The sequence below is a fragment of the Canis lupus genome, chromosome 28, assembly GCF_011100685.1.
Source record: "Canis lupus familiaris isolate Mischka breed German Shepherd chromosome 28, alternate assembly UU_Cfam_GSD_1.0, whole genome shotgun sequence".
Classification (NCBI taxonomy): domain Eukaryota; kingdom Metazoa; phylum Chordata; class Mammalia; order Carnivora; family Canidae; genus Canis; species Canis lupus.
The window spans coordinates 30264922-30279732 of NC_049249.1; the positions used below are offsets into that span (position 1 = coordinate 30264922).

General features: G+C 37.6%; 1 protein-coding gene across 1 annotated transcript in view; it reads right to left on the reverse strand.

The window, feature by feature from the left end:
* Positions 1 to 14811, reverse strand: part of MCMBP (minichromosome maintenance complex binding protein) — a 48392-nt gene that overhangs the window by 17628 nt on the left and 15953 nt on the right. The window contains exons 2-8 of the mRNA NM_001270851.1: positions 12938 to 13023; positions 12182 to 12322; positions 12014 to 12055; positions 9379 to 9480; positions 4546 to 4690; positions 1844 to 1995; positions 8 to 108 (exon numbers count right to left, since the gene is read on the reverse strand). Of these exons, the coding sequence (NP_001257780.1) occupies positions 8 to 108; positions 1844 to 1995; positions 4546 to 4690; positions 9379 to 9480; positions 12014 to 12055; positions 12182 to 12322; positions 12938 to 13023 (769 nt within the window). The remainder of the gene's footprint in view (positions 1 to 7; positions 109 to 1843; positions 1996 to 4545; positions 4691 to 9378; positions 9481 to 12013; positions 12056 to 12181; positions 12323 to 12937; positions 13024 to 14811) is intronic.

Consider the following 14811-nt stretch of genomic DNA (forward strand, 5'->3'; position numbering starts at 1 on the left):
GACTCACCTTTCATCATTATTTAGTATACTTAGTACAGGATCCACAGACAGGACACCATATAACTCAAGAACGTCATTGACTTTGAAACAATCCCAGTCTTCATATACCTGATAGGAGATCACATAAAAATCACATTGTTAGGACCAAATAACACCAAATAGTCATAAAATATTAGTGTTAAGGTAATAATAGTATCTTAGATTTTTATCGGTCAGGAAATGGACCTTAAAGCAACTCATTTATTTCATAAATTGAAACCAAGACAATAAAGTACTAGCCTAAAGTCATTTTCCTAGTTAGCAATTAACAACTAAAACACAGGACTCCTGACTCCTGGACCAAGGTCTGTTATCAACGCACTACACTACTTCGAAGAAAAGGCTTTCCCAAATGATGTTGATCAATTAACTTTAGAGACATGCATTATCAGGTACCTGGGTAGCTCAGTAAGTTAACGGAGGGCCTTCAGCTCAGGTCAAGATCCCAGGGTCTTGGGATTAAGCCCCACGTTGGGCTTCCTGCTCAGCTGGAGTCTGCTTCTCCCTCTGCCCTTCCCCCTACTCATGTTCTTTCTCTCTCCCAAATAAATAAAAAATAAAATCTTTAAAGAAAAACAAGAACCATGCATTATCTCAAAACCTATTAAGCACACCAAGAAAGGAAAAAAAAAAACGCAGGACTACTAACTTTGGACTTATTCACCAACTATGCACCATTAGGAACACAAAACTCAGAAAGGTTTTTCACAATAAAATTTTCGAAGTCTATCTTTGATGGACTTCAGTAACTGTCAAAGCCTCCTCTTGATGAGGCTAAACTGAAGCACGGCAGGAAGCTGTCCTGTCTGGTCCCTGTGATATATAACTAAAGTGCCATTTAGGTTAAAATCACAAAATAAAAGAATGAAAATTCTCAGTGATCATCTCTGAAACTTATATTGCTTGTTTCACCTATCAGGATCAAAAAACCAGGGTAAGCAAGATAGAACAAACTACCAATAGATTTTTTGCCTTCTATTTTATTTTAAATACAAATGAGATACAGATTTTGATGAGAATAATGTTGAAAATGCACAGATACTGTTGGAAGTTGGAAATGATAGAGAAAGGAAGTACACATGAATTAAACTATTCTGTGTTGGAAATATTCAAAATTTTTTTTTAAGTAAAAAAACATGGGGCTCAAACTCACAACCCTGAGATCAAGAGTCACAGGCTCCACCAACTGAGCCAACCAGGTGCCCCATATCCTTCAATTCTTTGAGAGTGCTGTGGTTGGCAGAGCATGGCCTCCCAAAGAGGTCTACATCCTAATTCCTGAAATCTGTGAATATGTTACCTGACAAGCAAAAGGGATGTGTGTACATTCAAGACCCCAAGATGAGATCATCCTGTATTACCTGGTTGGGCCCAATCTAATCACCAAGGTTCTTAAAATGGGAGAATCTCTCCTACCTACGGTCTAAGGGAGAAATGACTATGAAAACATGGTTAGAGAAATGCATAGCTGCTGGCTTTGAAGATGGAAGAAGGGGCCTCAAACCAAGAAATGGGAGTATTTATAAAACTGGAAAAGGCAAGAAAACAGATTCTCCCCCAGAGCATCCAAAAAGGAATGCAGCCCCAAGGACACCTTGATTTTATCCTCAGTGAGATAGATGTTGGACTTCTGACCTAAAGCCTGTAAAAATAATAAATTTTTGTTGTTTAAAAGCCACTAACATTGTGAATATTCACTACAGCAGCCATGGGAAACAAACATAGACGCTGAGAGTACTCCATGTTAACTCCCAAGACACATTCCACATCTACAACAAGGTCAGGTCTATAAAGGGTTTAGTACCTTCACAAGGCATGCAGGGCCCTTCTCCCCTGGCAGTGGAAAATTCAGGTCAAAAGGAGAAGAGAGGTTCAAGAAGTTCAGCTGTTGCCCAGTAGAAGCTTCAGTTTCTAAACGTTTTGGCTCTCCACACCACTGAAGACCACCAACACTCCCTAAATTCAAAGAACAGCACTGTACTTAGTCATTTTTAAGGCTTCCTAAAGAGTCTTTCAAGTTTGATATAAATGATGCTTCTGAACTCAAAACCCAAGTTGTTACAGTTCTTAAGAAAGTAGCATATGCTAACAAAACCCTCTGTCTGAGCTAAAACAGAAGATTATGAAGATCTGAAAATTTTAATCATTTCTCCCATTAACAAAAAAACTCCTCCCTTCAAACCTCAAGTATTGTAAAAGTTAGTATTTAATACAGTGACTGTGACATCTTTAACCTACAAAACACACTGTCTACTGACAATGAACCCACCTTGAAAGAACATGTTTTTCTACTTATTAAACAGAATAAAACCATATAGCAATAAATTCATTTACCAAATAATTTGTAACATTCATTATGTACAATTCATTCTGATTCCTAAATCAGGCTAGCTGCTGGCAATACAAAAATGATTTAAAAAATGCTCTCTATCCTTGAAAGTAGTCACAGCTTAGGGCGTACAATTAATTAGAACCAACATATAGCTTGCCCCACCATAAAACAGCTCAGCAATAAGAAGGAATATACTATTAATACATGCAACAACCTAGATGGATCTCAAGGAAGTTTTGCTGAATGAAAAAAGTCAATTCACAAAATGAACAAACTGTATGATTCCATTTATGTAACTTATTATTTTATTAGGGTTAATGCTAGACTGGAATCTTTTTTTTTTTAATTGCAGTATACCTGACTACATAACACTCTTGTAGTAACATTAGGACAGAGATGAAGAATGGATTAGTGTTTGCTAGGGGTTAGGGACTTGTGGCGAAGGGAGAGGCCGGAGAGCAGGAAGCATGACTCTAAAAGGGCGACTTGAAAGACGTGGGCAATGGACTGTTCTAGATACTGTGGTAGCAGCCCCACACGTGACATCTATAAGTGACAACACTGCCCAAAACTAAATACACACAAATAAGTACATTTAAGATAAGAAACGTGAATAGAAGGTCGAAGGGTGGTGTCAATGTCCACTTTCTGGTGATGATATTCTACTATAATTATATAAGATGTTACTATCAGGGGAAACTTATTTCTTACAGTTACATGTGATCTTATCTTAAAAAAAATTTAAAAATATATATAGCTTGAAAGATCACCTAGAAACCAACAAACAAGTTAAGCTGTACACAAACGCACTCAAATGTCCAAGGGCCCTATATACAAAATGACATCCAAACAAAACGCAAAAAAGAGGAGAGCGTCAGCTGCTTAGGTGATAAGAGAAATACCATACATCCCAGATGCTAGTATGTTATTTATTGTTATGACACACACTAATTTTAATGAACACTTAGGGAGTGGGTGGAGAAAAAGACCACCACATTTGTACAGATTGTAAAACATTCCAAAGTTAGAAACATTAAAATATGCCTTTGCTCTAAGGAAATACAGTAATATGAAGTTCTAAAGTAGGAAATCTATGGTTAAATGAAATTTTTAGTAATTCTTTACCACTCTCAATTGAATCTTACAGATGCTCCTTGACTAGACTGAATTGTTTGACCCCCTCTCCCTTCAACTTGCCTCCTGATGATGGTGCTCAAGAGAAGTGAATAGACATAAAAGAGGAATAAAGACAAACTTATCTACCTGCCATAATTAAGAAACTCACCACTCCTAAACACTGTGATTGGTGAAATCAAGAATGAAATATGTGAATTATGAAATTATCTCATGCTCTTAGGATATTGCAACTTTTGGTCACCCTGTATTATCAGAATTCATTGGGTTTTCAGCATGTTTCATGATAAACCACTACAAATGTGCATAAATAGAACAGAACTGTGACTATTCTAAGGGCTCTCTGCTCTCAAGCTGAGAACGAAGTTACATAGTTGACCACAATTTCATAGTTATCCTCTGATGCTTTTGATCTTACTAAATTAACGTACCACTATTTGGGGGCGCCTGGGTGGCTCAGCTGGTTAAGCATCTGCCTTCAGTTCAGGTAGTGATCCAGGGCCCTGGATTGCCCTGCATCAGCCCCTCGCCACCCCATGTCAGACTCCCTGCTCAGTGGGGAGCCTGCATCTCCCCCTCCTTTTGCCCCTCCCCCTGCTTGCGTGCACGTGCTCTCTCTATGAATAAATAAAATCTTTAAAAAATAAAAACGTAACACTATCTCAAAAATCAAATGAAAAAGGATGTTTTCAGATATAAAGAAAAACATTTTCAGCATAAAGTACTAGCTTCCATATTACTCAGGAGCTGAGATAAAAATAAAGAATGAGAAAAGACCTTTTTCAACTAGCCTTCTGAAACTCTTACAAATTAACAGGAAAGCAGACACGTCTAAGTGATGCCTAACTGCTCATTTATGAAGCAGTTTGACCAAAGAGTACTGTAGAAACTCACAAAACTGTCTATAACTGATGAACTTGAACGCAGGGTTGTTAAATCATGGTCAGTTCCTAAATCTAGAGCAATATTACACAACCTTAACTCTGAAAACACATTTGAGAGAGAGAGAGATGTACAGAAAGCTCATTGGCATACACTACCTGCTTGCCTGGCCCCTGCATGTTGGTCTTTCTGTTTATTGGGCTGTAGGTCCATATCTTCATCATCTTCGTAACTCCTCTTGTGACGACTGGGAGTGTAGGATGTCGAAGGGCTGACTCGAGCTTGGTTTGCATTAACATAGGCGTTAAATGAAAAGTTAAGAAAAATCTACCATGAATTGAGGAATCCTAAGGAATCCTAATTACAGGGCTCATAAAAGCTGACTGGTTTGCAATTTGGTTAAAATTAAAACATCCTTTTAAAAGACTGGACTTCCAGTTCTGATCATCAGAGTAGCAGCTTAACCTCATGCTCCCTACCTGCACTATGAAGAACTACAAACTGCACAAAAGACATGAGCACAAAAGACATTCAGGCACTGAATGCTGTAAAGGAGTTTAAGGCTATAGTTCCTGAATAAGGAAACACACCGGGAAACTCCACATTCTTCCCAGCCTTCTCTTGGGAATATTTCCCAAACTGCAACAAAGAGACATGAAGGTCTCACCCTTGCTAAGTAGAGAAAACAGAGCACACAGTTCAGGGTTACTGAGCAACCAGAATTTGCAAAGCAAACAAAAACAGAGTAACAAAAAGGCAAGTGTTGCAGATAAAGACCCAAAAACCTGTTCAGCTTTTACTTGGGTCTTTGGCTGAACACAAAACTATGGATGTACAGTCAGGATTCCTTGAGGCCTAGCAGGAAAACAGTTGCTAGTTGGCTGGGAGCTAACTGTAAATTCTGGAAATTGTATAATACTAGAACTGGACCCTGATGAACATCTTGGGTACTTACTTAGGTGTGACCCAGAAATAGCACATCTCACGAACACATCTCCTACACAGCAAGGGCCATTCCATACCCACCTTAACAAATTTCAAAACCAAGCCATGACAAAGTCAAAGTGATCCACTTAAATCACCTGTCAGAAAATGCAACATTACTGGAAGGAAGACAAAACCAACCCTCTACAATGTTGTATATCAGCATATAGTAACACATTATTAGTTATATATAAAGAGGCAACAAAACATGACTTACGATCAGGATTAAAATTAATAAAAACAAACCCAGAGAGGACTCAGATATTGGAATTAGCAGACAAGAATACTAAAAGGTATTTAAAAAATCATTTAAAGTTTTTTTTTTTAATTTTTTTTTTTTATTTATTTATGATAGTCACAGAGAGAGAGAGAGAGGCAGAGACACAGGCAGAGGGAGAAGCAGGCTCCATGCACCGGGAGCCTGACGTGGGATTCGATCCCGGGTCTCCAGGATCGCGCCCTGGGCCAAAGGCAGGCGCTAAACCGCTGCGCCACCCAGGGATCCCTAAAAAATCATTTAAAAAATATATATAGCCTTTATTGTGTTAAAGTATGTTCCTTCTAAACCTTAAAATTCAATTTTAAAACAAAGACGAAGGGCACTTGAATGCTCAGTCAGTTAAGTATCTGCCTTCAGCTCAGGTCATGATCTTGGGTCCTGGGATCAAGACCCATGTTGGGCTCCTAGTGGGGAGTCTGCTTCTCCTTCTCCCTCTGCCCCTCTCCCATGCTTGTGCACGTGCTCTTACTCTCAAATAAATGGATAAAATCTTAAAAAAAAAAAAAAAAAAAAAAAAAAGACAGCTGAGTCAAAGATGAGGGATGTTACCAGAGAAATGGGAACAATGGAAAAGAACCAAATGAAAAATCAAGAACTGAATATCTGAAATGTAAAGGAACAAAAAACCCCCACAATCTTTGTCATCTGGAGAATAACAACATTTAATGATTATCTGATTGAATCCCCAGAAAATGAGACAATGCCAAGAGACTAAGACAGAAAAATATTTAAAGAAGGGCACCTGGGGGCCACGGTCAGTTAAGCATATGCTTTCAGCTCAGGTCATGATCCCAGAGTCCTGGGATTGAGTTCCACGTCAGGCTCCTTGCTTAGCAGGGAGTCTGCTTCTCCCTCTGTCTACACCCACCCCACTCCCATAAATAAATGTATCTTTCACATAAATAAAAGCTTTAAAAAAAAATTTTTTTTTAAGAAATAAAGGCTGAAATCTGAAAAATACCAGACTACAGATCCAAAACCTCAAAAATACCCAAGCAAGATAAACACAAAAAAGCCCACACCCAGCCCATCACAGTAAAACTGCCAAAAACTATAGACACAGAGAACATTAAAGGCAGCCAGGGAAAAATCAAAGATATTACATACAGGAATACAGTAAAATGACAATTAGACTTTCCTCAAAAAGCAACAGGGATCAGGGCACCTGGGTGATATAGTCAGTTGAGCATCCAACTCTTGATTTTGGCTCAAATCATGATCTCAGGGTTGTGGATTGAGCCACACATCAAGATCTACATCAGGCATGGGGTCTGCTTAAGAGTCTCTCCTCCTCCTCCTGCCTCTCCCCTCACTCACTCTCTTTAAAAACAAAACAAAAGAAACAAGCAAAAAAAGCAACAGAGGTTAACAGACAATGGAAGAAGACATAGAATGCTGGGGAGGGTAAAGAGCTGTCAATCCAGAATTCTGTATCCAGTAAAAATATCCTTCAAAAATTGAGGTGAAAGGGGGTACTGGGTGGCTCAGTGGTCAAGTATATGCCTGCCTTCCACTTAGGTCGTGATCTTGGGTTCTGAGATCAAGTGCCGCATCGGGCTCCCCTTGAAGAGCCTGCTTCTCCCTCTGCCTGTGTCTCTGCCTCTCTCTGTGTGTCTCTCATGAATAAGTAAATAAAATCTCAAAAAACAAAACAAACAAAAAAAGAAGTTGAACCAAAAAACTCACCACCAACAGATCTACACTTTATTATTTAACATTTTAATCTTTAGATCTGTGCTTTAAAAAAAAAATTAAAAACAGCCTTAGTGAAATGACTCTATATAAAAACAAAAAGAAAAAAGAGAACTAGAAATGGTACATACCACAAACACAAAGACACTGTTTCCTCATTTCTTAATTTATGTAGAAAATAAACGCTTACAGCAAACAGGATAAAGTATTGTGGGCTCCATAGTTTAAGTACAAATGAAGCGAATGCCAACAGCAGCATAAAGAATGAGAGGAAGAGATGGAAGTACAGTGTGGTAAGATTAAAAAGAAAAAAAGAAATCACAAGGAAAATTAGAAAATATTTTTGAGTTGAGTGATGGTGAAATCAAAATCTGTGGAATGCAACCAAAGCAGTTATTAGAAAAAATATATAGCCTTCAATGCTCATATTAGAAAGGGAAGCTTTGAGGGATCCCTGGGTGGCGCAGCGGTTTGGCGCCTGCCTTTGGCCCAGGGCGCGATCCTGGAGACCCGGGATTGAATCCCACGTCGGGCTCCCAGTGCATGGAGCCTGCTTCTCCCTCTGCCTGTGTCTCTGCCTCTCTGCCTCTCTCTCTCTGTGTGACTATCATAAATAAATAAAAAAAATTAAAAAAAAAAAGGGAAGCTTTGAAAATAATTATCTGAGCCTCCACTCTGAGAAGCTAGAGAAAAATTAAAGCCAAACTAGCATAAAAGGAAATAAGTCAACGAGATTGAAAACAGAAAATTCAACAGTTGGTTCTTTGACAAACCATGAACAATACTGATCCAGAATAAAAGAAAAATTAATTAACATTACTGGAAATGAAGAGAGATCATTGCTAGATATTTCCCAGACATGAAAAGGAAAATAAGGAAATATTATGAAAAGCTTTGTTACTGACATAAATTTAACAAGTATGACTAAATGATTTTGAAACCATTACTTGAAAGATACAACTTATCACAACTGATACACAGAGAAAACTAATAAAAAACCTAATTGAAAATCTTCTCACAAAATGCCAGGCCCCAAACTGGAAACAACCCAAATGCTCATCCAGTGGAAAAAATATAAACAAATAAAATCAGCAATAAAAAGGAATGAGCTACTCTCACACACAAAAGGATAAATCTCAAATGTATTATGGAGAACAAAAATCAGACACAAAAGACTGCATGATTCCATTTTATGACACACAAGAATAGGTAAAATGCAGCTACAGTGAAAGAAATCAGCACAATTGTTACAAGAGGACAGTGAAGTGCCTGGACATAAGGGAAGTTTCTGGCACAAGTTCTTTACTTTGATGGGTGTAAAAAAAAATGGGTGTGCATTTGTCCAAATCACTGGAGTGCAACGTTAAAATTCATGGATCTCAGGGTATGTGAACTATGCCTTAAAAAATTACTAAAAAATTTAATGAAAACATTAAAAATGAAACTGAGATGTCAAAACATCTCTCAAAAGAAACATGTTTTTTCCCTTCAGAATCCAGAATTAGGGCAGCCCCAGTGGCGCAGCGGTTTAGCGCCGCCTGCAGCCCGGGGTGTGATCCTAGAGACCGGGGATCAAGTCCCACATCAGGATGGAGCCTGCTTCTCCCTCTCTGCCTGTGTCTCTGCCTCTCTCTCTCTGAATAAATAAATAAAATAATCTTTAAAAAAAAAAAAGAATCCAGAATTAGTTATTTTGAAACTGTGTTTTTATTTAATTATGGTATTCTTTTTCAGTACCTTTAAATCCACCTGGATCTTTTTAACAGTATTTCACTATGGGAATGTACCACAATTTTATCATTTCTCAAAGATGCATACTTGGGTTGTTTTTATAACTTTTCTCATTTAGGACAAATGAAAAACATTTCATTAAAATAAAGCCAGGCTCTGTAAACGAAGAACAATTTTTTTCCAGCTAACTTCGCTGGTGTAAAAAGACTAAGTTTCTAAAAACGCAAAATTTAATTGTGGTCTTTTCAAATAATAAAGTTATCAAGAACCTCTCAGCACAGAAGAAATTTCAGATAAAGGATATTTCTTTTACCCATGTAGATTCCCCAGGCACTGGGACACAATAGAAAGTCTGTCTTTCCAAAGTGGTAGTTCGTGGGGAGTTTAAATCCACTTCTTGTTGAGGCTGTGATATACACAAAAAGTATATTTAAAATTTTATTAAGAAAAACAAAAATAAAAATTTTAATTAGCAAGCTACATATTCACATTGTTTGCAAAACCATAGTAAATATTTCATATTAAGAATGAAGAGGGATCCCTGGGTGGCGCAGCAGTTTGGCGCCTGCCTTTGGCCCAAGGCACGATCCTGGAGACCCGGGATCGAATCCCACGTCGGGCGCCCGGTGCATGGAGCCTGCTTCTCCCTCTGCCTATGTCTCTGCCTCTCTCTCTCTCTCTCTCTGTAACTATCATAAATAAATAAAAATTTAAAAAAAAAAAAGAGGATCCCTGGGTGGCACAGCAGTTTGGCGCCTGCCTTTGGCCTAGGGCGTGATCCTGGAGACCCGGGATTGAATCCCATGTCGGGCTCCGGGTGCATGGAGCCTGCTTCTCCCTCTGCCTGTGTCTCTGCCTCTCTCTCTCTCTCTGTATGACTATCATGAATAGATATAAATAAATAAATAAATAAATAAATAAATAAATAAATAAATAAAACTAAATCTAAACTATCATTTTTAAAAAAGAAAACAGACATAAAATCATTTCATATGCAATCAATCCATGATCTTCTCTCAAATCCATATTATATAGCACCTTGTTACAAAATTAAATCCTTTTAAATAAATAGGATACTTTAATTTTTTTCAAAAACAAAGCATGTCTCTCACATAAAAAAAATCTTATCAGCCTAGAAAACAGGAACTTAATGAAATATGCATTAAGAAGTAACTCTGAGGGACGGCTGGGTGGCTCAGCTGTTGAGCCTTCAGCTCAGGGCACGATCTCAGTCCAGAGATCAAATCCCTCATTGGGCTCACAGGGAGGAGCCTGCTTCTCCCTCTATGTCTCTCATGAATAAACAAATAAAATCTTAAAAAAAAAAAAAAAAAACAAAAAAACAAACAAACAAACAAAAAAACTCTGATATGAGATTTGAGTCAGATGTTATTCCCTAGAAAAGGTATGTTCTCTATTTTCAAATATACTTAGAAAATCCTAAGAGGTGGAAAGGACCCAAATTTAATATTAAAATATTACTTTAATATTACTTTTAGTACATACATAGGACAAAAACAATCTCTTAAAATAAAACATAGATACCATTTTGTAGAGGGAAATAAAAGAGTTGTCAAGTTTCAGCCTAAGCTAGTTATGTCCAAGCAAGGCTCTTTGTGTGTGTTTCTTTCTTTCCAGGCCCAAAGTTTTCCTGGTTTGGTGTTTTTACTTATGACCTTTAGCAACACAATACGAATTCTTTGCCTTCAGCAGTGTCACACACGGACAGACTCATGTATTTTATTTTCCTTATTTCCAAATGCTGAGATAACTAACTTGTGGGGATACTACATTACTGTGTACTAGACAAAGCTGTGTATTGATACCTTAGGCTCATATGAGTTAGGGCTCCTCAAACAAGGGATACAGCAAGTATTTATAAAGTTGCCTCATTCATTTCGGCACCATATTTTACTTTATGGAAACACTCTCAAAGAAAAAGACACTGGGACACCTAAAGTTCATCATGTGTTAAGATTAGCAAATCCATCTTTCACAAGTCCCCCTAAATAATTATAGGAAGTTACATTCTTGTTTAATATTCACAGCAACCTTTCAAATTAGGCCTGTTCTTCTGTCAGGACTGGCCCTGAGCTAGAACACTTCACTCAATCAGGCACAGCTTCTACTCTGAACTGATGTGCTGGTATTAGGGCTTATAAATCTATCTCTTGAGGTTTGGGTAACCAGGGGTCAGACTCCCAGAATGTAAAAAGCCCCAGATAATCTAAGATTCTGGGTCAGCAAAGCAGAGAACTAGACAGAGAACAGAGGTAACGCCACCAGGTGCTACCTTTCTACTTAAGCACTGGCCTGATCTATTGTCATCTGTGATACTTGTTTTTTTTTCCCCAACAACTGACAATTACCATCACAGTTTCTAAGGAACCACATTAAAACCCAATTTCAAAAAATACAGATATACTGTAATTCCTCTGTAACTGCCTTTCTGCTAAGTTTCTACCTCAAGACTGTCGCTTTCACAACCATAATTATATCCAGTGTCCTCTGCCTTCTTGCCTCTCCCATTACAGATATGTAAGAGTTTCCATTACTTCTATCAAAGAAAGCTTAGTTTATTAAAAATATTTTTCCTAAGAAAACAGGATTTAATGAAATTTAACTTAAAAAGTGTTAAGTCCTAAGTTAATCTTACATTTTTACTTTAAAAGAATTTATTATAACTTGTAATTTTGAAACCAAGTATAGATATTAGGAGAATAAAGGCATTAGTTTTGTTATTTACAATACTCCACCTTCTAAGAGATTTTTAGAAGATAAAAAAAGTATCAAAGAAACTCTTAACTAAGAGGTGAATAAAACATTTCACATAACTTCTTAGAACTTATTTACACACTTGAGATCAACCAAAAGAAATAAATTCGCTGCTTAAGAAAAAATTCTTATTAAAATGTTTTCTGTATCTTAAGGATACATACCCCACACTCTGCTACATCTCTATATTTTCCAAAATGAAGGACCTATGATCGAAAACAAAGGATAACAGTATCATATCAGTATATCTGATTCAAAACCACCATAAACAAGGATAAAATTAATACCACTAATTACAAACAGAAAGTTTCATGAAAAAAAGCAATACATACACGTGCTTTTGTATTTCGATTAACTGTTTCATAAACTCCCATGTAAAACTCAGGGTCAAACATATCCTGAATCATGCAACGAAACTTCACAAAACTGTTAGGTTTCAAATAATGAAGGGGAACTTCATTCAGTGATGGTACCTTAAAGAAAAACAAGTCAGTAAGATACTATTTGTAAAACTGTAAGCACATATACAGAGACTGTATATCCAGAACCCAACCCTCCCACACACACACACCAAGACCCATTAGGAAGCCAGCAAACTCAAGAGTCAACATAAAAGTGCTAGACACAAAAGTATTTTTTATGTCCTTCCAAGTTCGTATAGTGACATCTGATTCTAATGTAAAAGGATGCTTTTCCTTAAGAACACTTCTCAAGTAGCAGGCACTTGCTTTGTTGAGCTCTTAAGACTAGTACATACCAATTCTTTTTAAATGAAATAAAACAAAGATAATCGAGAATCTCGCAATTACTGATTTGATTTGAAAGTAACACGGTCAATTACTGCCACCTAGAGGCACCAATACAGAAGCAATGAATTGCCTGAAATTAAAATTTCAGTTGGAAAAGGGCAAAATCTTTTAATTCATGTGCACATAAAGCAGAAGACAGTACACTTTAATGTATATAGTCTAAAATTTTAGTGATTGTTTTGGCAGCACATATACTAAAATTTCATGTGGGTTACCACTCTACTGAGAAAAATTGGAAGTCAGCCCAAGGCTCTCCCCCAAGAATAACAATAAACTTACCCATTTAGGAGCGTTATTTTCCTTCAGCTTTTCCTTAAAATATTCAATTACTTTCTTCTCCCAGTCAGGATTAACTCCATTTTGGGCTGAAAGAAAAATATACTTTTCAAAACTAAAGGTACAATACCTAACAATAGCCTAGGGTCACAGGAGGCACTTCACAGTCGGGTGGAACGCCGCTGCGCTGGGCACTCAGGAAGCCGCCCTACCAAGGGGGTTGAGTATTACAACGCAGGGCGGTCAGCAACCTAGCTGAGAATACCCACAGGATGAGATATGAAATTACCTAAACAAAGCAGCATACGAACTATCATTTGTAAAGCACAACGCTTTTTGAAAACATTTTTAGACAGATATTTTCTTTACAACTACCCTAAAATTAAAGGGAGTTCTTCTAAAACTTTTTTTTTTCCCATTTCGGGAATGATTTCAAACTTCAAAAAAAAAACTCAAATGAATAGTACAAAGAATACCTGTATCTTTGTTCCATTTGCTTTATCTCATCTCTCATATATATTTTTCTGACTCACTTGAGATTAAGTTATACACATCATAAACCTTTGCCTTTTAAGTATTTCAATGTGTTTTTCCTAAGAACAAAGATTATCTTATATAACGATACTGTTACCAACCTCAGGAAATTCCAAACTGATACCATACTTTTTATCTAACTTACCATCCATATTCCAATACTATCCTTTTTTTTTTTCTTTTTTTTTTTTTTTTTTTTTTCCCAATACTATCCTTGATTGCACTTTTTCCTCTTCAGTACAAGAGCCAGTCTAGGATCGCATATTGCTCTTAGCTATGTCTCTAATCTGGAACAGTCCTTCAACCTCTGTATGTTTTATAACATTTATATTTAAGAGGAATACAAACTGTCTAAAAATGTAGAATGCTCCTCACTTTGGGTCTGATGTTCCCATATGATTGGATTGCAGTTGTGCACTATCGGGCAGACTGTTCTATAAGTGATGCTGTGCCCTTGTAATGGGACCATCTAGAGACAAGATGTCCATCTTCCCCTCACAGTAAAATTTTTCCCCTTTGCAACTATTAAGTAATATGGCAGGAGACACTTTAAGACCAGGTAAAAAAAATTTATGAATCTTGCCACAACCCCCAGATTTAGCATCCACTGGTGCCTCTTACAATGATGACTGCAAAATGATGAGAAAACGGCTTTTAATGTCACGTTAAAGAAAACCGGAGCACCTGGCTGGCTCAGTTGGTAGAGCATGTGACTCTTGATCTTAGGACTTTAAGTTCAAGCCCCATGTTGTGTACATTACTTAAAAATAATTTTTTTTTAAAAAAAAAGGTAAGAAAACCAAGGCTCTGGGAAAAAATTACAGGAATTGACCAAGACCAAAATACATTACTGACAAAATTAGGAATACCTATTTGGGAGAACAAGCAAACCACATAGCTAGCCAGTACTTCCACCATTTATACTCATCACCTAAGTGCTATGTAGTGAAGTAAAGGAACTGCCTCTATTTGTTAGAGCTGATTGCTAGAAATACTCATAGAATTCTACTAACACCCCTGCCCTGTGTCTGGACCCCTCTGGCCACAGTGAGGCACCCGAAAGAGTGCACTAGCAGGGGCTTCAGCTCAGAAGAGTTACAAGACGCTGGTGTCTGCAAGAAGGTAGCAGGGCCCACTGGGATCGATCCCAGTGGATCCAAGAAGGCAAAACAAGTCCACAGAGTTCCTGCAGTGGCCATGAGAATACTACCCCAAGCTTACCCTCTTCCCAGGAAGCCCTTGGCCCCCAAAAAGGGAGACAGCTCGGCTAAAGACCTCAAATTGGCTGCCCAGCTGATGGGACGAGTCATGCCCATATGGAAAGTTTACGAGGAGAAAGCTAG